At 39.1% G+C, this 25330-nt stretch overlaps 1 protein-coding gene across 1 annotated transcript; it reads left to right on the top strand.

The window, feature by feature from the left end:
* On the top strand, nt 1-14349 carry inka2 (inka box actin regulator 2). Its single transcript, XM_032550104.1, is given in 3 exon segments — nt 1-417; nt 11208-12302; nt 12304-14349. Coding segments are annotated over 3 exon segments (1344 nt in total). The 5' UTR covers nt 1-345; the 3' UTR covers nt 12481-14349.
* Nucleotides 14350-25330: the final 10981 nt, after the last annotated feature.

The raw sequence follows: 25330 nt of genomic DNA on the forward strand, positions 1-25330 counted from the left end.
GCGGCTGTCTTGAATGGTAAATATGAGAGGAGGAGGAGAAACAGAAACAGGAGATACACAGAGACTGGCAGAGGGAGACCATCAGCTTTATAGCAGGAGAGGAGGAACGGACCATCGCAGCCATAACACGGACGGACCTCATTATCATTTTTTTGGAGTAAACACATTTTCGTCATCAGCGGCCATCGCGTCATTACGCAAATTCCTCAGCAGGATTTGCGCATTTTTAAATTCCAGACACTCCGCTGCTGATTTCAAATATCTCTGCACAGGGAAATAGCTCCTCAGACATGTCCGAGCATTTTATCTGACTCTTATAAACTAAAAATAACAAAAATAAGTCAAATGGAAGAGCAGAACTCCAAACCGGAATCCAGAAACATGGACGCGTGTCTGAGAAGACTCAAGCAGGAACTGGTAGGTTCTGGTTAATACACCTCTGGTGTTTTTCGTTTTTCACAAATGAGCTATTTTAACTTACATGTAATCAAAAAGACGTGACAATTTCATCATTTGTCTTTAAACCATAATTTGAGATTAAATATTTTTGCCTTGTTGCAGACTGTATCCTGGAACAGTCCCGTATATCAAACTCTTATGCTTCTTTGGCTGCTGTTGTTTTTATTTGATTTAGCATGTGCGATTAATGCATGTAGGCTTTATGAATGCATTAACCTGCATGCTTAAGGCATTGAGAACATCAGAGACATGTGCACACATCCCCGCTCATTGTCTGCACATCTGGGGCAGATGTTTCAAGCCCTAATGAGCTCAACGTTGCCCCTTCTTCCCTGTCAGCAGGAGTCGTTTTTACTCTGCAAGGGTTTATAAATTCTTGAATGTTTAAAATATGTTTCATGCTGTTCACACATGTTCTAGTAAATGTGATTGATTTCCTGCGAGTTCAGAGGTGTGAGTAAAACTGGCAGTCGTGTTGAGTTTCATCACAACCTCATGTCCTGATTTGAATTTATTAGACTCCATTATTCAATGTGTTAACATCTGTCCACCGGCGACCAGACGTGTTTGATCTCAGCTCGAGTTTTGCTAACTCTTTCCTCTTTTTGATATGAAAATCTGTGAGGGGAACCCTTGCGTCCAGAATCATCTGGCAGGGACGTGATGTGGAGTCAGATTCAAAGGAGCATTAACTGGCACAGATTTAATTTGGAATCCACTTCAAAGCAAAGACAGATTTTTTTTTCTCTTTCTCCTCTTGGGTCAGCCACCAGCCTGCTGAAAATCCTTGGATGGCTGTGTGTGTGTGTTTTTGGGGATTTTTTTTTTGTTTAATCTTCCTTACTGGCGGCTCCAAATTAGTCCCACGTCTGTGAAGTGGCACTTGAGGTGGCGCTGATGCCAGAATGACGTGTCGTGTCATTGCTGTCGAATCCCAGTTTGGTAACATTGTGGAAAAAGTATTGTGCCATGCAGAGTATCAAATGAGAAGAACAGAGAGCAGATGCCGGTTAAAAACCGAGGCAGTGTCCCCAGTAAGCAGACCATGAGGGGTGCAATCTGTTGTTCAGAAAATAAAGGGTGTCCATGCCAGGTTTGGCAGTGTTTCCTCCACAGCGACTGGTCTCCATCTAATACTCGAACGAGAAGGAATCTATGCTCTGACTGCAAAATAGGCGTCAAAAAATCTGATAACAGACTTACAGCTCACGTGGATAGTGAATTATTGCACTGCACAACTGTTATGCAACATTAAAGCATTATACATTTATTTTACACATTTTGGCAAGTTATTGCAAATTCCTTGCCAGTTAAACCTCTGTTACCTCATGCTGATCTGTCTGGATCCACTGCCCTGTATGTTTTTAAAGATTCCCTGTTTACTTGAGAAGGTTAGGGACACACCTGAAGCACGCTGGTTCCTGACTAGGCGTGAAACCAGAAAGGAGTTTTTGATTTGGACAAAATTCACCACTAAATGATATGCCTCTCAGCTTTATTACTTTCTGCTTCTTGCAAAACAGTTTCATTTGATTGCACTGCAATACAAGAGTATCATCTCTTATGCTGAGGAAGTCAATGTAGTTTATTTCTCAATAAGGGGGTTTCACAATTTAAGGAAGCACCCAGTTAATCAGACTGAATGGTCATTTAGTTTCAACTCATTACTGACTCTCCCTTTATACTCTCTTTTTAATGCGGGGGGGTTGAGTTGTTGTCAGCAGTAAGCAGCAGGGAGTGATATCCTGGAAAACATTAAGTAGAATCCAAGAACAAATTGCTGTAATATTTTCTACTATCTGCACAGCAACCTGTGTTCAGTTCATTTCTGTCCACATAACAATACAAAACCATACAGTTCAGGTGATCATGTAATGTTAATTGATAAATGTTATATACGTATGGAAACATAGATTTTATTCAGTGACTGACTATACATCCTGTATAGGCATATTGTGTGAAACTGAATGGAAATAGCAAAAAAGTGTGAACACAGACATATCAAAGTTTAGTCCACTTTGACTAAACTTTGACTAACATGGACAAATACCTTTGTCCATGTGTTTCTGAACTCAATTAGTATTTATGTTTAATAAATTCGGCATAGACCAAAGCAGCTATTAATAAGCTTTTTTTTTCAATATTGAGCAGGTCCATTGATCTATTCTGCCATGCTGTAAAGTCAGCATAGTAAAGTCTGCAGTTTCAAATACCAGATTTAAATGTGAGAATGGCATTTAAAGTCCTGCTGAACCCTGTGAAACTCACAGCTTTAGCTTTAGATAAAAGCGCTTTAATGTTGTAAAGGGTCAGCAGTACCAGTCTGTGTAGGTCAGAGTCAGGTCATCCTCAGACATCTGACCCTAACACCGACAAGGTTTACAGTTATTTTTTTCCTAACTTCTTGGCTCAATCAAGCTGCCAACAACCTTTTTCTTACAAATCCATTTCTAGTCAGGAATGTGTCGTCGTCTTTCTTCTTTCTTCTTGAGAAAAGTCTGTCAACATCACTTTGTTCTTTAAACTAGGCTCTTATTCATTGTGCAGACAGCAATGAAATATTTTCATGCATGAATCATGATTCTTATAGCAGACAAAGAGTCATTAAAAAAATAAAGCGTAAGCCCTTCCTGCCTACTCTAAGGTAAAAATACAAACACTGACATATTTTTGACTCATGTTGTCTAAACGTGGGGCTTATACCTGTCTAACAACGTTACTGAAGACACCAAAACACAGATCGCACCTTTCCACTATCAGCACTGCTGTGGTAGATTTATATTCATTATCATCTTTTTTCCTGCCATGCCTTAGGGGAATTTCTAAGCCAACTATCACTGGAATTCAACACCAAAGCCAACAAACACAAAGTCGTTAATCTAAGAGAAACACCAGCAGAAAACCTGTGGAACCTTCTGGAAAGTTTCACCTTTCCTACGTTTGGGCGTGGAATCAGAAAACATTTCACAAAGCAAGGTAGTGGTTTAACTCTAAGCCCGTTTGTTTTGTTCCTCCCTCGTGGCTCCTGTTCTGCCTTTCCTTCCCCTCGGCTAAAATTGGCCCAGCTCTCTGTGGCAGCTGTGAAGTTTGCCTGGGTGATCATTGTGTTTGAGATGGAGCCACAAGCCTGTAACAAAGCATGTTTATTACTGCGGGCCAGCGTACATAACCTGTTTTTTTTTATGGCTCACAAACTTGAATGGCCATACCCAAGACGTGCCACAGTTCAGCTCTTTTTCTTGAGGGAGTTGAGTGGATAATTATGCTGCTGCTGTGGCCACACATGGCGCATAATTAAGTCCAGTTCGTCCTTCTTTCATTTCTTGTGGTTTCTGATGTCATTGAGGTTTAGTGCAGTATTCCTTGTACATGTTTGAATCACCATACTGCTTAATACTGGCCTGCAGAAAATCTAAAATTGTTCAGTTATTAAGTTGGAAGCACTGCATGATCACATAAAGCAACCATAATTAAAGAAAAAGCAGTGAACGTGAAGAAATATTTGAACTTATTTGAAGTTGTGTGTCTGATTTGCAGATAAAAACAACCCCTGTAATATTTGCATCTGCTTTTGTTCTTTTTTTTTGTCTTCAAAACCTCTGGGAATGTAGCAGCTAAATCTCCCTCTTGTTCTTAGGTCTGTAGTGTTGTCCGCTCTTTGATACAATTGGGTTTAACTGAGATTTCGTGCTGCAGGACAAAACAATAAATATGAATGGAAAAATCAACTGAATCAGTAAAGTCGTGGAGTGACTAAAATATTTGTAGTTTAAAATGATAATTCAAGGTTTGTAAAGAGAGTTTTAGATTTGTCTCACTCTAAGGTGGTCCTTGTGCTAAAAAATGTAAATTGCTCTATCTTTGTGTTTTTGACACAGATGATGAAGGTCTAATAAATCTTAGATTGGATTCTAAATCATCCCTTTTCAAAGTAGTATTTAGTTCAAATGTGACCAGTTCATATATTTTGAGATTTAACCTACAGATAATCCAGTAAAATCCAGATTAGTTTAAAAAATGTAAATCTTTAAAGTCACCAACTCCAGCTGCAGTAAACGGCACTTATTTCTTACAGTGCTATTACTGTACACAGCACAGCAGGATGCCTCCTTCCCACTGACTGCACATACAAATGAGCCATAGAGAACTTGTAACTTTTTTCGAGTGCCTGCGGTGCTCCCCTTAGGCCTTGCCACCATTTGCAGTGAACCATACTTTCCCCCACTGCTGCAAAATACTTTGTTGGTGAAAGTAGGAAGGCAAAGGCAAGGTGATTATTCATTCATAAGCTGATAAAGAGCAATCACACTGAAAAAGAAATGTCTACTGCAGTCTCTCGAGCAAAAATGTTACAGTGGCCGAATGAACGGCATTTGTTTTCTCACTACCTTACTCTTCTACTCTGATTACTCTGGCCTGAAATGCTTTACATGTTCTATTCTGAGTGTTTGTTTTACACATGAAGATCTCTGTCGGCACACAACCTTCTACCTCTACATCCAAAGTAAAACATCAACTTCTCTAAGCAATCGCCCACGGCAAAACATGACGATGGTTGAAATGTTATAGAATGGCGTTTGCATTGGAACTCAAGTAGTTTAAAGATGGCAGAATGTCCCTTTGGTCTTGATCTCTGAATTTTATTTTGCAAACATGGATTATTATTTTGAAAAAATGCCAACAATACTTTCTGGTTCAGTTAACATGCTAAATTCTTTGCATCAAATCTTCTAAAAATATTTAACTGTCCCTTAAAATCTTCAAAGAAGTATCACAAAGTAAAAGAAAATAACATATTTCCAGGATTTGTCTCTTCATTTGATTTTAAAGGAGTGTTACAAAGGTATTTGTATAATGATACAAAATAACAAACATCAAATACTTTGTATATTTGCGAATATAATTTTTTTTTATGCTGGCCCATTTAGTACAAATTGAACAGCTGTAATAGCTTCCTAACATCTGGAAAAGCGAAGCTTTTCATCCTGAAGTCATCAGCAGTCACAGCCATGCTCTTCAGAAAGTGCTTCTGTGATTTTGCACTCCTTTTGATGTGAGAGGGGGCTGAGGAATTTTACAGCCCACACACACATCTCTGACGTCAACTGATGCGCCATCAAAGGTCTACATAGGGACTAATGCTTCCAGTAAAGATTTGCAGCCAAGAAGACAACAGCTAGAGTCCCACTCTGTCCCTGCTCCCCACATATTATCTGCCAAAGAGGATGATACGGATCCTAATCATCGCCAGCCTCCCACAGCAGCAGCATCACTTCTGATGCTATAAACGAGCTCTCACAGGAAGCAAGTCATTAAACCACCTCCCTGTTTCTGAGAACACCGTCACAGAGTCTAAGTGTTGGGCGGCAGGTTCTAGATGCAATTTTAGATTGGATCTGAACTATTTATTTTAAAGGGATAGTTGTTGTGACTTTTAGCTTCCCTTTGGTTGCTTTGGTGCTATAGTTTCTACCTAGGTAGAGTGGAGGTGTTCACTGCTTTAAAAAGCTACAGTTTAAAAATGCATCAGGATGAACCTGTCCCAGTTACTGTGGATAGATCCCCAGATAAACATTGAGTTGAGTTACATCAAATTAACATGAATGTTTTTGGTTTGTTTTTAAAGGTTAAAACTGAACTTAAATTGAATATCAAACATGTAATTGATTATATTAGTGAGGTGCAAGATTAAAATGATGCATAATCAGCACCTACTAAGACAAAAGCAGGCTCTGAAGAAGGTTTGCAATGTCTGCTTTTGCTAAGATTATATTTATGTTTTACTTGCAGAGCTTTTCAGAATTTCTTCCTCTATAATTTTCTCTGTGATACTTGGCTGTAGCTACTATTTTTACATCAGGTAAATGAATGGGATCAAAAGGAATAACAGCTAAGGCTTCAGCTTTGTGTATGATTAGGCACCTGTTAGAAGGTGGGACGTATTTGGCACCAATTTAACATCTTGCCCTCAAACTTGATGTGCTAGAAGCGAGAAAAATGAGAAAGCAAAAGGACTCTAACAAGAGTGAAGCTGGGATAAATAGATGACTGCAGAGCATTTCTAAAAGTAAAGTATCTATAAAAGTGGCCCAAGGAAGGAAAAAGTGTAGAAGCAGCAATACCAAGGCTCTTCGATGCATGTGAAAATGTTGACTGGGTTTGAACTCCCCAGTCTTCTAATTGAGCATTTGTGCCAGACACTGGTTGAAATCGTTTTGAAACTACAAGAAGTAGATATTTAAAATAAAAATAAAAATTCTTTGTTCAACGCTCACTCCCAGCAGATATTCATGGATAAAAATATTATCTATTCCTAACTAAAATTTGTCATGACATTGTGCAAGAGGCATTTATGTCCTATGTTCTGTTGCTCAAATGATTCATGCTGGTTTCTGTCCTGACTGATGCCCCTGAGGGCATTTTCACCAGAGTCACTCTAAAAGCCTTCATCACCAAAAAGGCATTCATTATCCTGAGCACAGTAATTTATTTTATTTCACTGAATGCTGTTAAGCTCTGCTGCTGTGCTTCATCATCATCATAACCTCAGGCCCGTCCACAGCCACAGAGACCTTCTCTGTATCCCGCAGACGGACAGTCCATTCCTGTTTATGACCCACACAGCCTTGCCATTCATTTTTTAATTTTGGTTGGAGCTGGAGGGAGAGTTGAGCGCATTAAATATGCGGTTGCTGGTCAGCTCCTTTCAAACATGAAGACCTATTTGGGGCTGATGACCTTGGCCTCTGTTTACCCACCCTACAGTCAACAGCAGGCAACAGCAGTAAAAAGTCTCTATTTTGAAGCCAAAAACAAAAATTCTGATTCCACATCTGTATATTTTTCATTCTGTTTTCCACTAACACCATATCGGTGAATTTTCATTCTGGTTTAAAGAGAAGACACAGAGTTCACTGAAATTGGACAAGCTTGAGCATGTTTGGAGCTCAGTATGAGAGGAAGAGTATTGCTTTATTTATACTTCCTGCATTCATACCAAATGCAGGAATTTGATGCATCTGTACATATATTCCAACTTTTTTACCAAAAAAACAATAAAGATGAGACTGTTTTCTTAGATAAAATGGCTCAAAAGTTCTTAATAAGCTTTCATTCTGCACTAATTTGACTCTGGCGGCCTTTGTCCTTAAACACTGAAGCATTCTGCTCTTGATTGGCAATTATGTGCGCTTGGTCGACTCCACTGCAGCCAGAAGAAAAACGTGGGGGTTGACTGGCTTGACTGGGCTTCTAAAAAGAGATCTTCTCATTGAAATATATGCTTGATGGATTAAATCACTGAAATACTTGGAGGCTTAAGCACATAAAGAACTCTTAGCTAAACTTTGCAAGACTGTCTTAATGATGCAGGCATTTCTGGGTGAGATTTCCTGCAGCCCAATTTCATTCCACTTCTCTTATTTAATAAGCTTTGACAGATTCCTGCGTCTTTTTCTACTACAGCAACTTCTGTAGGTTGTGTCAGGTCTTCTATGTCTTGTTCCTAATAGGCCCCTTAGCTGATTCACACATTGTAATCATAAGGGCTTCTGAAAATGTGTGTGACATTCATGCCAAAACTGGAAACTGCTGCAGGATATTATTCTAAAGTTGCCTTTTTAGCCTCTTGAGCAAATATCCGAATGCAGGTTGAAAAGTCTGACATATTTGGGCCAGAAAGTTCAGCTCTGAAATGGCAGCAAAGGAGCGCCCAGAGTTAGTCAGCATAATGGGGCTTAGTTTTCTATTTGTTCCCCAGAGTTCAGCATGAATCTTTAATATTCCCTGAGAATAGAGCTGCCAGTAAACAAAGGCTGTGTTTTTGTAAGTAATGCTTGCATTTTGGGGATAATGCTATGGCTGTATGGGAATGTTCCAGATTGCACTTTCAAACAGGAGAGGTTATTTTAGTCTGCCTGAGAACAGTTGGCTTTTGAGGTAATATTTCCAAAACAGATTTAATAAATTGAAGTGGTTTCACCGGCAGCTCAGAGTTCAGTAATCCCTGCTCCCTGTATAAACTTTACTAAAGCCCCGTTTCTGCCTCGGATCCAACTGAACGGAGTTGTTCCTGTCATCTTGTGTTTCGTCTTGTTGATGTTTGATGTGGAGTAAAGTAAACCATGATAATCTGCTGATTCCCTGCCTCTCCCAGGACACAGACAATTACGGCAAATGAAGTCAGCCATATGTAGAAGGCATAGAGACAAGAGACAGTCTGACAGTGCTAATTACATGTACCTTTACTGCTTAATTCAGAGAGCCAGCAGGAAGCTGGGAGTCTTTTATTCCCAGCATGTGCATTAATGGCCTTATTATCTGATCTTTGAGGTGTTTCATGCACCCACTCATGTGTCATATGCCAGAGGGCAGGCAGAGTGTTTAAACCGGGTCTTTACATTGTTTAAGTGACAAGCTGAGGTTAAATAACATGAAGATTTACATGCTTATTACAGGTTTTAAAATGTACACAACAATGATTATAATGATAGTAATTTTTCTAACTTTTCTGGTACAGGCTTCTTTTCTCTTTTTCACAAAGCTATTTTAAATTGATAATATTCATGGTTCATAAATAATAAACTCAGTTGCTGTCAACTTGCTGGTAAAATTAGCAAAGTGTGTGGCAGCATTTTTTGAACCCAGAAGAATAAACACAAATGAGTTGTGAGAAAACAAGAAATCTTTGCTCTATTTGGAAAATTAAAATGAAATGTAGATATTTTTTAAATCTGACCTCATACTGTTTATGTTGTCATTCTGCAAGATGGATGTAAGATTACAGATCTATAGTTATAAAACTAACTAACTTATGGATGAGGTAACTTTATGACAACTTTTTACATTTTTTAAGTTATTTTCTCATTTTCCTATTAAATTTGAAGCTATAACACCGTTCGCCTCTCCCTCTCTCCATGTCCTTAAGGTTTTTCTCTTTCTTTAAACTCTGTCAATAGCAGTCTGGTGTTGTTGTCCCCATATTACCCCCCTACCACATCCCCTGGTGTTCTTATGGTGTCATCCATAATTGAATCCATCAACAGTTTTCCCTTGAACATCCAAACATATGGTGAGGTATCCTTTCCCATCAGCCCCACCTCTCTCTGTTGCTGATCACCCGACTGACTCTCACCACCCCTCTCACTTGCTGTCGCTGTTCCCACCCCATCTCATTGTCAATCGATTTCTGCCTGACTGATCACCACCTCCATCGCCCTCTGAATGGGGATTATAGTCTAGACAGGCAGAGCTGATTGGCTGTGAAGCCCAACGGTGTCTCTGTTTTGAATGGGGGTGACTATATATGGGGGCAGAGTGATCAGTTAGAATGGTGAGCGACATTGACTGACTGACAATGGTGTAGGCTGACTGGGCTATCTCTATTTGCTGTTTGATGAGGTAAGGTGGTGTTTTTGTGTTTTTCTAAGCTTAAGTTTAGAATTTGTTCAACTACTTGCATTCACAATACCTACTTACCTCAGATATCTGTCAGTTATAGTAATTACTTTGGCAGTTTGGTTGATGCAGATGACAGTTTGTAGGCATGCTTCAGAAGTTTCACATAAACTTTTCCCACACAGTTTGGCATGTTGTTGCAATTCTTTGCATGCTTGCCTTCTTCTTCCCATCAACTTTTTATTATTTTTAATAAGTGGGGTATGACTACCTGCAGGCTGAGTCATCATCAAGTTGTTACTTTCGGCAGTGCATGCATGTTCACAATGTTAGGATAAATCTGTTGTGTCAACAGTTTAAGGGAAAATTCGAACTCGCTGAGGAAGTTTGTAGAATCTCGTGCTTGCAAGTTAAGACACAGGTCAGAGTGTTGCCTTTGGGCTTTTTTATCTGCCTTCAGGAGAAGGCGGTTAGTCTAAGTCACATGGCAGAAGCACATGAGAGCAGGAAGAGTGAGAGAAGGATAAAAGTATATTAGTGCTGGATTAGAGGGAACAAAGGTGGCTCAAATTAGCAAGCGGATATGTGGTTAAACAGATGGAAGGAGAGAAAAAGAAAATGAAGATAAAGAAACTGAGGAAAAACAAAGAAACTGCTGCGTTTTGCAGCTGTCACTGGTTGGGTCCTCTCATACGGAGGCCATATGGGATATTGTCATCCAAAACTAGGTCACATGACCACACATTTTAACTGGAAATGAGGAGCACTGGGTTGATCTGGTGGTTTCAAAAGATTTTACTCATAGTATTTAATAAGTATGTTTATAATGTCTAACAACTTTTTTATGCTTATTGATTAAAATCAGAGCATGTCTTTTTTTTACCTCTGCTTTTACTCTGTAAGATAGTCAAAATATTTATATGCCTTGAACCTTTTTAGATTTTGTCACATTACAACAATGTTCAATGTCCAATGCAAAGTATCCTATACTAGTGATAGGACAGTCTAAACCATAGCTCCAGCTGTATGTTTAGAGTTGTTGTACCTCTATACAATAGTATTAAATTTCTGACAGATTCTTACTTACTTGAGCAAACCAGCGGTTTGCTCAAACCATACCGTCAACCCACCAATGTTAGTCAGCTTCCCTGTCAAAGAAGAGATTGCCAAAGATGACCATGGCTTATGTGTGAATTGGTGCTGAGGTTTGTCATTGTAATGTGACAAAATGAGAAAAGGTTAAAGAGGTAGAAATCATTTGCCAAGGTTCTGTAACTACTAAAAGTTGAAGTAAAGTATTTTCTGTTTTTAACCTCTCTACATTATTTCTTCTTTGCTCTCTTTTCTTGCAGCTGTCTATGAGAGAAGCTGGAGATGGCCTCCACGCTCAGATGAATTCAATGATGGGAGCGCTCCAAGAACTCAAGCTCCTTCAGGTCCAGACAGCGCTGGAAAGCCTAGACATTTCAGGACGCCCGATTAACAGGGGAATCCCACATCCTGCTTCAACTACCACTCAGCTATCAGCTGCATCAGCTTTGGGTCTAAGTGAAAAGCACGAGTCCGTCCAAAGACCAACCATGCCAGAGGAACCCAGCACCAGTCCAGTGCCAAGTCTGAGGCTGTCCTTGGACAGTAGAAACTCCTTAAGTAGGGATGATCAGACCTCATCAAGAAACAGAAGCAGCATGGGATTCTTCTCTTCTTCAGCTTCCAGTCTGGAGAGTGAGAGTGAGAGTCAGAGTGAGAGCGAAAGTCAAAGAAGTGGTGCAAGTGCAAGAAGTGAAAACAACATTGAGTCAATACCCAAAAGGTGGTCTGGCTACACTGCCCCTCAGGTAGACTTTTACGGACCAATGGTGGGAAACCCACCGCCAGAGCTATACCCTCATTCCCAGGCTCCTCGTCATGCTCAGGTGGTGGATCTGCCTGGGATCCTGTACAGCCTCTCCAAAGAGGGACCTTCTTTGGACAGTGACTACTCCCAGGACAGCGCAGACGATGCCAGTGACTGGACATCATCGCTCATGAGCCGCAGCCGCAACCGTCAGCCCCTGGTGCTGGGCGACAATGTATTTGCAGACCTTGTAGGCAACTGGCTTGACCTGCCTGAGGTGGAGAGAGAACAAGGAGAACAAGAGGCAAGGAGGAAGAAAAGAGACCAAAGGACAACAGAAGGAGGAGAGGATAGACCCGACACACCAGCCCACCCTCTTCGCCTCAGCCGCTCGCAGGAAATCTGCAAGAAGTTCTCGCTTACCACAAACATCTTCAAGAAGTTCCTGCGCAGCGTTCGGCCTGACAGGGACAAACTCCTCAAAGAGAGGCCTGGCTGGATGGCTCCAGAGATGTCTGAGGGTGACCTTTTCAAAAGGCCTAAGAAAGCGGCTCCTAAGGTGTCAAAAGGCAGCTTTTATCTGCCCTTCTGGGCAAACGGACAGCAGGGCAAAAGGCAGGCCATGTCCGCATCTAGCCGAAGCCGAAAGAAAACAGCAACAGTACCAGCCCTTCCCCCAGTTCTACCAGCAACCATTCCCAGGAATTTATCTAGACAGGAGGCAGCCAGAGATGGGTCTGGAGAAAAGGCAACCCTTGTTTGACTATAACACAGCTGTGTGGGTCTAACAGTGAGTCTCGGGCCAAAAAGCTGCCAATGTTGCCAGACTGAGTAGGAGACAGGTGCTGGGGGTACGAGCGGCTCTGATGGAAGGAGTGAATGGATGGATGAATAAGAGACTGGGGTATAATTACGTCTTTCAGAAATGATCTGGTACACTTCCAACACCTCCAGCACATGTTCCTCTTGCAACTCAGAGATTATCAGGTCCAACAGTGAGTCTCGAACATTTTGTATGACAATCTGAGAACCTTGTGTTCTGAGTGACTGAAAATGCTTTGCAGTGTGTCTGAGTCTTTTTCAGGATTTATGCTCAAGTTTTGTATTTTTCAGATGTCTTCACACATGTGCACACGGATTGTCTGGTTGTCCCAGAAGATGGTACTTTTGACATAAACATCCTTCTCAGAATGTGACCAGAAACTTTATAAAAGCTACAACAGACATGTTTTCATTGTTACACTCTCTGACATGACTCGCATTACTTCTTTGCATCTATATATAGCGACCACCAGGAGTCAAATTGCATTGTTACAGTTTCCATATGTGAAGCTGTTTACAGCTTCAACTGAATGCACTGCCACTAAAGAGTCCTGAGCTTCCTTTTGTTACCAAAAAGGCTTTGGAAAGTCAGGTTTAACTGGACCAGCCTCGTTTACTCTGCTCAGGAATTAAAAACTGAAAAAATACAAGTAGACTCCGCCACACTTCAATCAGTCTCAAATATAAGTTAGTAAACTCTTCCTTGGATCTACCTTTGCTCAGACAGACAAATATGGTGCATGTTCAATTCAAAGCCTGCACTAAATAAATACTGTTGAGCTTGATTTCATAATGGACAGAATCACTTTTCTTTTCAGTTTTGCTGACAGCGTTGTTTCACAGTAAGGGGGTGGAGGTAAAAGATGGCACAGCCAATTGTGAACATTGACTAACCGGCGGCCATCTGGTACCCGGTTGTTATTGAAAGCATGTCTGTAGCTTGAAAAAGTTGCAGAACAAGCTTGTTTAATCCCAAAGCTTCATGAATAATCGGGATTATAATGGTGGTGTTACATGTTGCATACATGCTGAACTGTAACAGAGCTGAAATAATAGATGGTTGGAAAAATTGACCAGCAGTCATTAAAGCGAGTTGAGGTTAATTTACCTGATGTATAGATATTTGTATATAGCTGTCACCAAACAAACAGCAGCAATAAGCACTTACTGTAATATGCCATTGCATGATTTTCATTATTCTGTGCAGATATGAATATTTAAAGTACGGTCACAACATTGCATGTAAAGAATGCCACAGTACTCGGATTTACAGATATTACTTTTCATAAATAGCATCAACAGCTTTTTTCACAACCCCCCTCAGGATTACAGACCACACTGCCCACTCTCACTCACAACACTCTGCTGATAATGGAGGACCACTGTTATGCAAGGACAATCTGATGTTCTTTACTTATTGTAGGAGAATATTTTATTTCTGTGTGTCTTAAATGGGGTAACAGACAAACCATTTCAGCCAGCAGGGATTAGGCCTCAGAGGTCTTTTGAGTGTCTTGGCCAGAAGATCCATATGGCGTATAGTCTCAGTATTCAGGTCAATACATTCTGCTCATTCAGAGGGTCCAACACTCACACAGACACATACAGATTTAGCTAAAACAAGACGCAGCAGTCTGAAATGCTAAATCACTCAGTTTGTCTTTGTAATTGGAACATTTATTTCTTTTTGGTAAAATGTTCTTCCATGTAATTTTTTGTGATATTGTTGGTATTTTTCACCGGGGTTCTGCAAACCGTTTATAGTGTTTATGTGTCCTGTGTGCTGTAAATCTGTCACTGACTTTCATAAATTAAATCTGCTTTACAGAAATAAATGTTTCTCTATGTTTTTACTTTTTTGCTTAGAGAGAATTACGACAGTACAAATAAAAGTAACCTACGCTCTCATCTGAGGTTTCAGCAATTTCACACAATTACTACAAATACAAATATGGCAAGATAAAAAAAATGATATTGTTTGTTTTTCCCATGTCTTTTAATATTATGACAATCAGGAAAGAAATTATATAAACTAACATTTATTTAATTACATGTTAGAATTCCTTACAGAAGCTAAGACTTTTTAATGACTTTTTAAATGCCTTTTCAGTTTTGCAGTCAATCATTATTTTGTTATGCATGGCTGGAGATCAACAATGTTGTTCAGGTTTACAAAACATAACTGCCAGGTTTGGGTTGGGACAACACAATGGATGAGATCAACATTACATAATTTCATTGTGGTAAAAGTTTTACGTTTGAGATAAAATTTAATGCTGCAGTCAGTGCAAGAGCAATACATATTACATCAAACACCTGCAGAAAAAAAAATGTTTTCAAGACTAAGGGTGAAAATATTAAATCATACAGTAAATTTATTGTTTTCACACACAGTTTATATTTACAATTTTACAGTTTCTTGATAAAGTATTGCCATGTATTTAGCTCAATCTTCCCGTAAACTCTGACCAACTTCTCTGTCCCTCCTGACCAAAAGTACTTCCACACAAATGAGTCTGCCACTACCTTGTTTCACCATTAAGCATGTTAAACATGCTATGTGGCAAAATGCAAATAGGATTCCTTAAGATTCTCTTTCAACAATGAATTTATTCATGATATTTTTCCATAAAGGCCACATTTGTCAAAAATCAAGTTACAAATTCTCCTCCCTGAGCTGAGAATCTACAACATTTACAAAGTTTAATGAAGATCTTGGGTGTTCCTCTGATTAATGCCCTAGAGCCAATATTTAATTCAAGTTTTGCAAAGATTCCTTCTGCACATCAGTTAAAAAAATATGTGCATATTTTTGTGATCTATCCTGGAAAAGCTCACATTTCCAAAAATCTAATGTGAAATCTTGACAAATTTCCTGCTATCTGCAGCTCTTAGCCTGTGTCCGCTCTGCAGAACGATGCTGCTGCGTGACTAACAGGTTCATCGCGAGTAAAAGCCAGCATGTCAGTCACAGGCCGAGCATCAACTGTGTACTAGACTGATTCTAAATCTGTCCCACAACCCCATCAGTCACTTTAATAAATAAAACAGCAACATGAACTTTGCAGCCTGGCAGTTCATCACAGCCACTTCATGACATCCAATCCTGAAGATGCTTTTTACGGGATAAACATCAAACCACATCAGTCAGTTTATATTTCTACGCTGAGCACTTTGTCAAAACAAGACATGGCACTACAGAGATCATGAGATTAGAATAGAAGAGCCTAACTTCATGGGTTTAACTTCATCTGCAAATTAATTAATTCTGGGTTCTTTCAGAACATTTACAATCCATTTGTTTAATTTTTTTTCTTGTAAAAATATATTACAATTTGGGCAATTTACTCTTGTTTTTTCTCAAACAGTTATGTGTTTGTGTGAGAGATATACAGTATGTCTATCTTTATAGGGTCACAATCATCAAACACTGGAGTGGAAGAAAAACATGTCTTCTTCAGTTTATAGACTATTCATGCAACTTTAAAGATCAAAAGATGGGCCTGCTGTGGTGGCGTAGGGGATAGCGGGACCCACATCTGCCTTGAGTCCGCGACGCGGCCGTCGCAGGTTTGATTCCTGGACCTGGCGATATTTGCCGCAGGTCTTCCCCCCTTTCCTGTCAGCCTACCTTCATATAAGGGACACTAGAGCCCACAAAAGACCCCCTGGAGGGGAGAAAAAAGATCAAAAGACAAAAAAATGTACAGATACAAATTTATACATTTGTCAGGTATAATAAGAGTTTGTGTATACCAGAAGGCAATAATTTATATATAAGAAGAAGAAGAAGTAAAATTAGGGACAAGCTTATTTTAATAGCAAGGACTTGTGACACATTAAAATTGTTTGATTACTAGCCATCCTTACAGCCAAACACATTGAAATAGAGCTTAGAAACCGTATGTGGTGTTATAAAAAGATTTCCCAGTTTTCCCTCTGTTTCCTGGAAGATTTAAATGATTTATATAACTCTGCTAACAGGTCAATGAGCATTTTGGATACAAAAAAAAAAAGACACCGGCTTCATGTGGATTGGGATAATTATAATCTCTTCTGTGCTCTCCACAACAGCTGTGAATGTACACTCGTCTCCTATGGCTCAGTTTCCCCAGGGATCCCAGCAGTGGACGCTGTCTGGCCACATCCTCCTCCTGCTCCTCCCTCCCTCCGTCCCTCCTCTCCGAGGGCCCAGATTGTCAGCTGTCACACTCCCACAAACTCACAACTCTGTACTCCCTTTCACAAATCTGGGGCACACATAATTCCTGAACGCAGCAGAGCCACAACTTTAAAAGTCAGAAAGTCTGCAGCTTTGCGAAGCATTAAGACAGGGTCATGGCTTGACTCAGAATCTGCATGGGTTCAAAGCCTGGTTAAAATGTATAATGTTTACAGGAAAACAAAGGATCTCTGTATTAGTAAAGGAAGCTGATAAGGGACTGTGGTGTTTGAACATGCACTTTTGGATCCTACTGCAGGCTAAATTCCTGCTCAGTGCTCATCTTTCAATAAACCCTCAGCTGTGCAGCCGCAGGGCTCTGTCTTGGCCCTCAGGAATGCGCTCACGTTTCACTTTTTATAATCGGCGGCAGCTAAAATTCCACAATCGTCGCCCAGTGCAGCTTTCTGCAGGTTCCCACAAGAAACACGAGACCACTTCATATGTGCACGCTCAGCAGCCAGGCTAAAACTGTGCAGAAACCAGAGGTCATGTGTAGTCGCACATGAACACCCCCCACAGACATTTAGAAATGAAAGACTACATCTTAAAGCCACAAAGCAGAGACAGATTTGTCCGGGAGATAAATGCAAGAGTTAAATCCAGGGAGAATTATTTGGGATTTAACATCTGGCTGCTCTGCAGTGAAGCACCATTAGTCTCGCACTCTGTTAGTCTGCTAATGTATAAAAAGCGCAACAGCACAAACATAAGATAGTGTTACATTAAACATGATTATCCCTGGCTCATGAGAAGATGAAAAGCAGAGGTGTTACAGGACAAAAAATAAAGCACAAGATACCATTTTCATTGGTTAACAGTGTCTCTTTTTCTCTACCAACACAATGTTTCATTTTTGAATTACTTGAAGTGATGAAATAAATGATAAAACAGGATTTAAGTAGCTTAGATGAGATTCTTGAGGGGTAAAAACTTCTGAAGTGGTACAGAAAGACTGAAGGTGGCTTTAACAGCAGTAAAACTGGTTTTATATGTCTTAGATTAATTAAAGTCAGGGTTCAAATCGTCCATCTTTATTGTCGAGCTGCAGGCAATAAAAAGTGTTCCAGCGTTGTTTGCCGGAACAGTGTTGATATTTTGACTGTTGTTTATGATTTATTGCAAGTACAATCTTATCGAATGATCTCTGTGAGCGGAAAAAGCTTCCTAACGTAAAAGTCTGATTCCGGCAGTGCTGAATTTTTTAATTTGACAGAACGAACCCCCAATTTTTATTTATTTTTATTTTTTGAAGTCAAGACTGCAGCACAGAGCTCCCTGCAGACCACCCGTCCTCTGAAGCTGCGTGTGATTGATGTCTTTAGGTCCTCTGACAGGTGAACCCAGCAGACAGAAATGTTTCCACGCTTTGATCTTCTCCCTGGCAGCCAGTCTTTTCTCAATCCAAGGAATTCAAGCGTGCTTGTACAAATGTGGTGAGACGTACCTGCAGCTGACTGACAGAAGTGCCGTCAGGCTGTTGTTTCAGGGCTCTCAGCGCTCTGCCTCCTGCTGTTCTGCATGGGGGGGTGAAAACAGAAACACTGACAGGCTAATCCCTTTGCTTATTGTACAGCATGGATTAAGATTATTCAAAACATCAAACATTAAAGGTGCTGTCTGTGGAAAAAAGAGATAAAAGTCATTTTTAAAACATCAACACATTTTCACACAAAGTAAAAGAAAAATAATTTTTTAAAGAATGGAAATACAAGGAAATAATTAGATATTTCAAAAATAGCTCAGTCCTCTATAGTTAATTAATGTCCAACATCTGTTCTTCGCCCTATAGAAAAGAGCTACCCATATATAAATATAGGAATCTAGAAAAAAATACCCTATTTTCATAAATTATACTTACTTTGTTACAGTACATCCTGCCACACAGTTCATCATTCGAGCTACAATTTAATTTCCACGTATTTTATTAGAATTTGACTATTGCTGTAACTTGAACACTCTACTAAGGAGTATTGGTCCCTGAAAACTAGGATTGAGTACCATTGGTTTAGACCAAAGCATTATTTGCGTGTTGCAATGGCCAAGTCAAAGTTCAGTCCTAAATGTTATGGAGGAACTGTGGCAGAGACATCCAGATGTACAATGCTGGTAGAGACACAATCCCAAAAAATGTTTTGTTTATTTTTTGTTTATTGTTTATTGTTTTGTTTATTAATTATATATATACTGTAATTTATCCTTATACTTGTTGATACATTTTTTGATGGCTACGAAAACTTTTGCTAGCCCACAGTATCTAAAGCATGCAGTGCTTTTTACATCTTTCTTTGTTTCTTCACCTCTTCCTGCTACATCCAGTTTAAAATCCCAGGTGGATGCTAAAGTTGGAGCTGCTGATACCTGCTGTGATAGGTGGAAATACCAACCACACAACAGTGTAACAGCGAGCAGAAATGACAGCAATAAATTAACTTGTTCTAGTTGAGTCAACAGCACACAGCATGAAGCCTGTGGCCTCCCACACTGACAGAAACACAACATTTCATTATCCCTGTGCAGATTCGGGAGCTCGACTCGAAGCAGCTACTTTAAATCGGAGCACCTGCAGAGCCGCAGCACAGATTTCTTCCCTCAACTGTGTCAGATAATTTGGCATCCTTAACAAGGAGCTGGTTTTACTCCTGCCAGTCACAGTCAGAGGGAAATATCCCTCCATCCACAATGTAGCATTTAATCAGACTGGAAGTGACCCGGGAGACGGCTCTGAGGCCGCAGTCTCAAATTCATTTTCATGACACTCCTCCAATTCTTTTTTTTAAAGCCTTCTGACAATAAATAATTGAACCTTGTACCTTTTAGCCAATCTTATCTCGGCAGGTCACTGCTATCATGAAATGCTTACTTGTACAAACACCCATTTAAACACAAGCGCAGAGATTGAGTACACACATTGCCCTCTTCTCTTCCATCTTCTCTATTAATTTCACACACTTACAAAGAGAAGAAGAAGAAGAGAGAGCACCTCAGGGGCTCTGCTATCATTAAGTCATAAACTGTAACCCAGTGGGGGCTCTTCCTCATCATTAATCCAGATTAAACCCAAATCTCTAGTTTTGACTCACACTCACACAGTTATTTAAGATTGCATGCTGCTGCTCAACACAAGTAGCAGCAGTCAGTTTATCTGGGTTATGTTAATATAAATGAGTTTTACATGCATATTTTAACATATGCATGTAAATCTAATTTATAGTTTACATACTCAGATGTGCTCTTTTAGCTATTTAGTTTTAATTTTATCTCATCTGTTTGACATTTCAATCAGTCCCAGTGAACTTGGCCAACCAGACTGTCCTTGCTGTCTCTCCTACATCCACATCTGTCACCTTCCTCCAGGCAGTTTTTAAATAAAGTAGTTGGAAGAAGAGAAGCCGGATGTCAAAAATTGCTCCTTCAGTTAATGTGTTTCCCATCTGAAGGTCTGAGGAAGAAGGACAGTCATTTCCTTTGGTGTATCCAAAATAGGAAACTGCTGGATGGTTTTATTATTGGAGCTTAAACTTTGCAGGAGATAAAATTTGTTTTTAAAATAAAAAATAATTACCAATTCTACATTCTTCCAAACACTCTGCAATCCTATATTATAAACTTGAAAATAATATAAACACACAGAAAGCTGCTGTGCAGCAGTCAGCTAATGCCTTAATATCCTGCATAGAACTTTTTATTGTCTTTGTAATAAACTGCAGCAAAAGCTACAGTTTTTTGCTACAGTTAAGGACATCCTGGATTTAAGGAAGTCCTTAAATGGGGTTCAAAGGGTTCAAATCCTGACTTTGAGACTCTTACTGCTGCTCTTCACTTTCTCCCTGTTTTCTGTCTAATTATACTTAATGAAGCCCATCAGCCCCATACAATCATAGAAATGCTTAAACTATACCAGTGATTTCTGTAAAAAAGAAAAAGCTGTTTCTTCAAAATTTCCTAATTATTTTTCTATTTCAATAAACATGGCTGCTTATTTCTATTTGTTACTGCTGCCATGTTCAATTCTTTATATGAAGATTATTACACAAAATTCTGACATTTCCTCTCACAACATAACCCATACCTTAGTATTAATTAAACATAAAGAAGCCAAAGTCATCAAAAGTCTAATAGCTACAGCAGCACATAATATAAATGTTTTAGGACATTCATCTGCATTTCAGCATAAATTGCATTCAGCAAGGTTTAAAATAAACTACCTCCGATTGCCTTGTTCTCTTTGTGCTTTTAAGGAAGAGACTCATTGAACTCATTTCTGTTTCTGTCAAGTTTCATTCCTGCAATTTTTTAGTCCAGAAGATACTTCCTCCACACTGGAGCTGGAACATTGGGCATGAATTTTCTGCCAACTTTCTGAAAGGAAAACCATTATTATTTTTCCTCAAAGCATTTGTGGTTTGAAAATGAAATATGTTTTTGACAGGGACATCAACTAACTGCAGTGTGTAAATCTAATGTGAGCTACCCTGGTAAGAGTGACTCAGCACTTTCACTCACAGTGACCCAGATTCATGCAGCCTCCTGCATCAGAATCTGGCCTCTACTACAGATGTGATTGCAATAAATAATAGAAGAAAAAAACTCTTGACTTATAAATGAGGAAAGGAGAAAGGGATTTCCACACTTTTACAGGACCATGAAATAAACTTCTCCACTACCATGTCTTTTTCTTCTCTGCTCTGTCACTGACCCACTGCCTCAGTCTCTCCATCCAATTTATTTCCATGTCTACCTAAATCTTCCATTGAATTCTCTTTACCTTTCTGTGTCTGTTTTCTCAGACCATTCTGCCCACACAGTCGGCCCAAGTCAAAACAAAACACTCAGAATATCTCTGCTGAAGCCTGATGAGCTCTGGTAGTTACGGCTGAAATGTCACGGCTAGTCGGCCACTAACTCTCAGCACATCTATTCCTATTGATTTTGAACAGAAAATAAGATTAGACTTAAAGCAAAAACAAAACTAGCAGAGTGAAATGTGACATAAGTGTTGTATCCAAATGTTTTATAGAAAAAAATATACCAAATCAGGGGAGGATAGAAGAAACATAAAAGCATAAATACATGTTTTTATGTTCTAAACAAGTACATACAAGATAATGCCACTGTTAAATTTCTCTCTATTTCGCTCTTTCTCCCTGTCTTTCTCTCTTTCTATCTCTCTCCACTCTGCATTGTAATATTAAAATGTAATGCAATACACCCTTTCAGGGAAGTGGCTATAAATAATCAATGATTCTATAAATACACTTGTATGGGAAATGCAACTGAATTTTTTATTTACTTGTTTTAGCTTTTTAAAGTTTGATCTTCCTCTTGCGAGATGGATGAAGATGGAGGTTGAAAGGAGGTTACAGTTTAGTATATCAGTAGACATCCACTAAACAATCACTAAGCAACATTGGTGCTACACATCCTACAAAAATGAAAGAAAACTTGTGAAGATTCAGTTTTTTTAACCAACATTTCTTCGGGTTTCTTTGCTATTTTATAGTACATGGGAAGGTTTGAGGCTTTTATCTTTATCAGAAATGTTACTTTACTAAAAGTCCTATTGAGGAAAACATCTTGTTTCAGTTTGCTTTTATGAGTGCCTTAGTTTACTTATGGCATAAAAAGTAACACAAAAGCTTTCTGTTTACTTTTTATCTTACATTTTGTCACATTACAACGAAAAGTCAATAAAGCATTTTATTAAAATTTTATGTTACACATAAAACATAATTGCAAAGCGGATGGGAACTGATATATTTTTTTCATGTTTTAGAAGAAAAACGCTTGAAAAGTTTGCCTTTGTATGCACTGTATCTCCCTTTAATTTGGATTATAGAACTACTTCAAATGTGCCAAGCTGTGGCCTTCAAAGCAAGGAGAGCATTGCTAAGAGAATCAATCAAGAAGCCAATGGTTACTGTGGAGGAGCTGCAGAGATCAACAGTGGATAGGACAGCTATCAGTCCAAAATTCTGCAGCAGGGACAGAGTCGTTTGGTAAATGGAGGAAGCTAAGTGTAGGATGATCCTGAAGGAAAACCTGGTAGAGGAAGAAAAAGGTTTGTGGCTAACATATGAGAAAATTAACCTTAAACGTACAGTCAGAATTGTTTTGCAGAGAAGAATAGGTTGTTCTACAAAGCATGTACTTAGTGGGAATACAAATTCACGCCACCTTAGTCAGATTATTATTTAAATATAAATTAAAAGGATAGCTCTTTTTATCATTTGCATGGCCCTGTGTAACATTGCTTTATTTTCCTAAATCATTAAGACAATGTGCTTAAGCATTAATTTCCCAGCAGTTTCTATGTATGTGAGACCTACTGCATTCTGTTTGTTATTCTAAGCTCTTTGTCCTCAGTGATTCAAAATAAAGCCGTCCTTGCAGACAGAAGCAGCAGGCAGTCAGGCTGAGCGATATCGCCAATTCAAGCTTTGTGTTGCATCACCAGAGAACATGCGAAATCGTCTGATATGTTTTAACTTCCCTAAAAATGAAGGAGTTGACACCATGCCGTCTTTAGATTTTGACTCCTTTTGCTCGCAGAAGTCTGCTTAGTTTAAGAGGAATTTGCAAGCAGACGGAGGAGGACAGGAAGGGAAGAATCAGGAGCTTATCTGCCCTTTATATTAGCCTGAATGTGAGGAAGAAGAGGAGGGAGAATGGGGAGGAGGGGGTGATGGAATGAGATGAGACATTTACTACAATCCCTGGGGAAGAGCAGCAGGACACAGATGCATGATGAGTAGTGTGTGACTGTAACTTTACGCCATTTTAAATATTGTAATGACTTTATTAACTAAAATTCAGACACTATATCTAGAACCAAAGACAGCTTTTTTTTGGGAAAGATTCTGCATGCTTTCACACACAACCACAACATGTTCATCATGCATAAAAATGGCCTTTACATGACCTTTTCCAGACTCTGTAATTAGTTCCCCATCGTATAGTTTAAATTAAAGATGCAAGTTTCAACTTTAACCCTTGGGAAGCAGCTCAGCATGGTTCCCTTTGCCCAAAGTCGGAGCAGATTTTGTGGTCTGGCAATTAGAGAGCGCCAAGTGCGGTGAACCGGAAACTAGGATCAGAACCGGCTCCAGCTGGAGAGGACCCTCAAAATATCACTGTGGTCCAGCCTCCCTGCTGACTGGTCTAGCAAATTCAAAATAAGGTTACAACTGAAGCGCTCCAGGAGTGGATCAGTTCTACTCTATCATGTGGTCAAAATGTGGTGAAAAGGCAGAAAATTCTTTTAGAAAGCATTTCTGGCTTCCTTTGACAAATGTGGAAGAATTTGTTTGAAGTGGTAAATAAAAGGTCAAGTAGCAGCCTTTTCATTTATATAAAAAAGCACACATTTATGTAAAATTATTACTAACTTGATTCAGGATTTTGTTTCACACATTTTTGAGTCATTACAGTTTAAACAAAGTTAAAAATCAGAAACTACTAAAATAATTATGAATCTTCAAAATTCTGTTTCATCCTTGAGAACAATTTCCAGGTACCTGAAGATGTCATCTGTTCAAACTATTGAAGCCCTAACAGCCTGGGGGATTTCTGTGTTCTTGACATTTTGATACAAAGTGTCTATATCAACCTCAGAACAAAAGGTTCTAAGGTTAATATAGACCTCAGAACCTAAAGTCTGTATCACAAGATACAGCCAGCATCTGCACAAGATGCTGGCTGTAAGACAGTCACATTACCCAGAACAAAACAAACTCTGTACCAAAACATGGGGTGAAAGGCCAATCTACAAAGAAGAAGCCATTATTCCACAAGTTGCATGAAATACACAATTATAGTTTGAAAATGCACTCATGTCTAGGATCTGGTCGGATGAAACTCAGATTGGAGGAGTTGCCCAAAATGCCACATCATCACAGCTGGAATGGAAAAGCGGTAAGACTGCAAGTATGGAAACACAATTGCAGTATGGTGGTGGCAGCATTATGTTGTGTGAACTGGTGCACTTCACAAAACTGATGGCATTATTAGGAAAGAACATTATGTCTAAACGTTGAAGAAGTTGAGTTTGAATGGCCTTTACAGTCTGACATGCCACTTGTATTTTATTATTTTCCAAAAAAAAAATTAATTAAAAAAATGTCCAAAAAAAATATGGATTGCTTTAAAAAAAGATCCAATGAATATTATGTTCAACAGCAAAGATTGTAAAATATTCTGCTCTTATTCTTTCAAATGGTTCTTGTAATTTGTTAATCAAATCCAAGTCTATGTCCACATTAAGACCTTGGACTATCTTAAGTGGTTTATGTAATGCTTCAGGTTTTTGGATAAATTTTTCCTTTATTTTTCATGAAACTTTATGTAAATAGCAAAGTAATTTTAACCCTCTATGGCATGACTTTTTATTTTTGGGGGGAAAAAATATTTTCCTGCATTCTTTGGGAGCTTGGTGGTCCCTAATTACATGTCAATCATAAAATCGGACTCTGACACCTCCTGGAACCAGATTTGGGTTTGTTGCCTCAGGGTAACATTGGTCTAGAACACCAAGATTTTCTACACTGATTATGAGAAATGAAATACAAATCAAACAAAAACTATATTCATAAAAA

Source organism: Xiphophorus hellerii, chromosome 20, assembly GCF_003331165.1.
Source record: "Xiphophorus hellerii strain 12219 chromosome 20, Xiphophorus_hellerii-4.1, whole genome shotgun sequence".
NCBI lineage: Eukaryota > Metazoa > Chordata > Actinopteri > Cyprinodontiformes > Poeciliidae > Xiphophorus > Xiphophorus hellerii.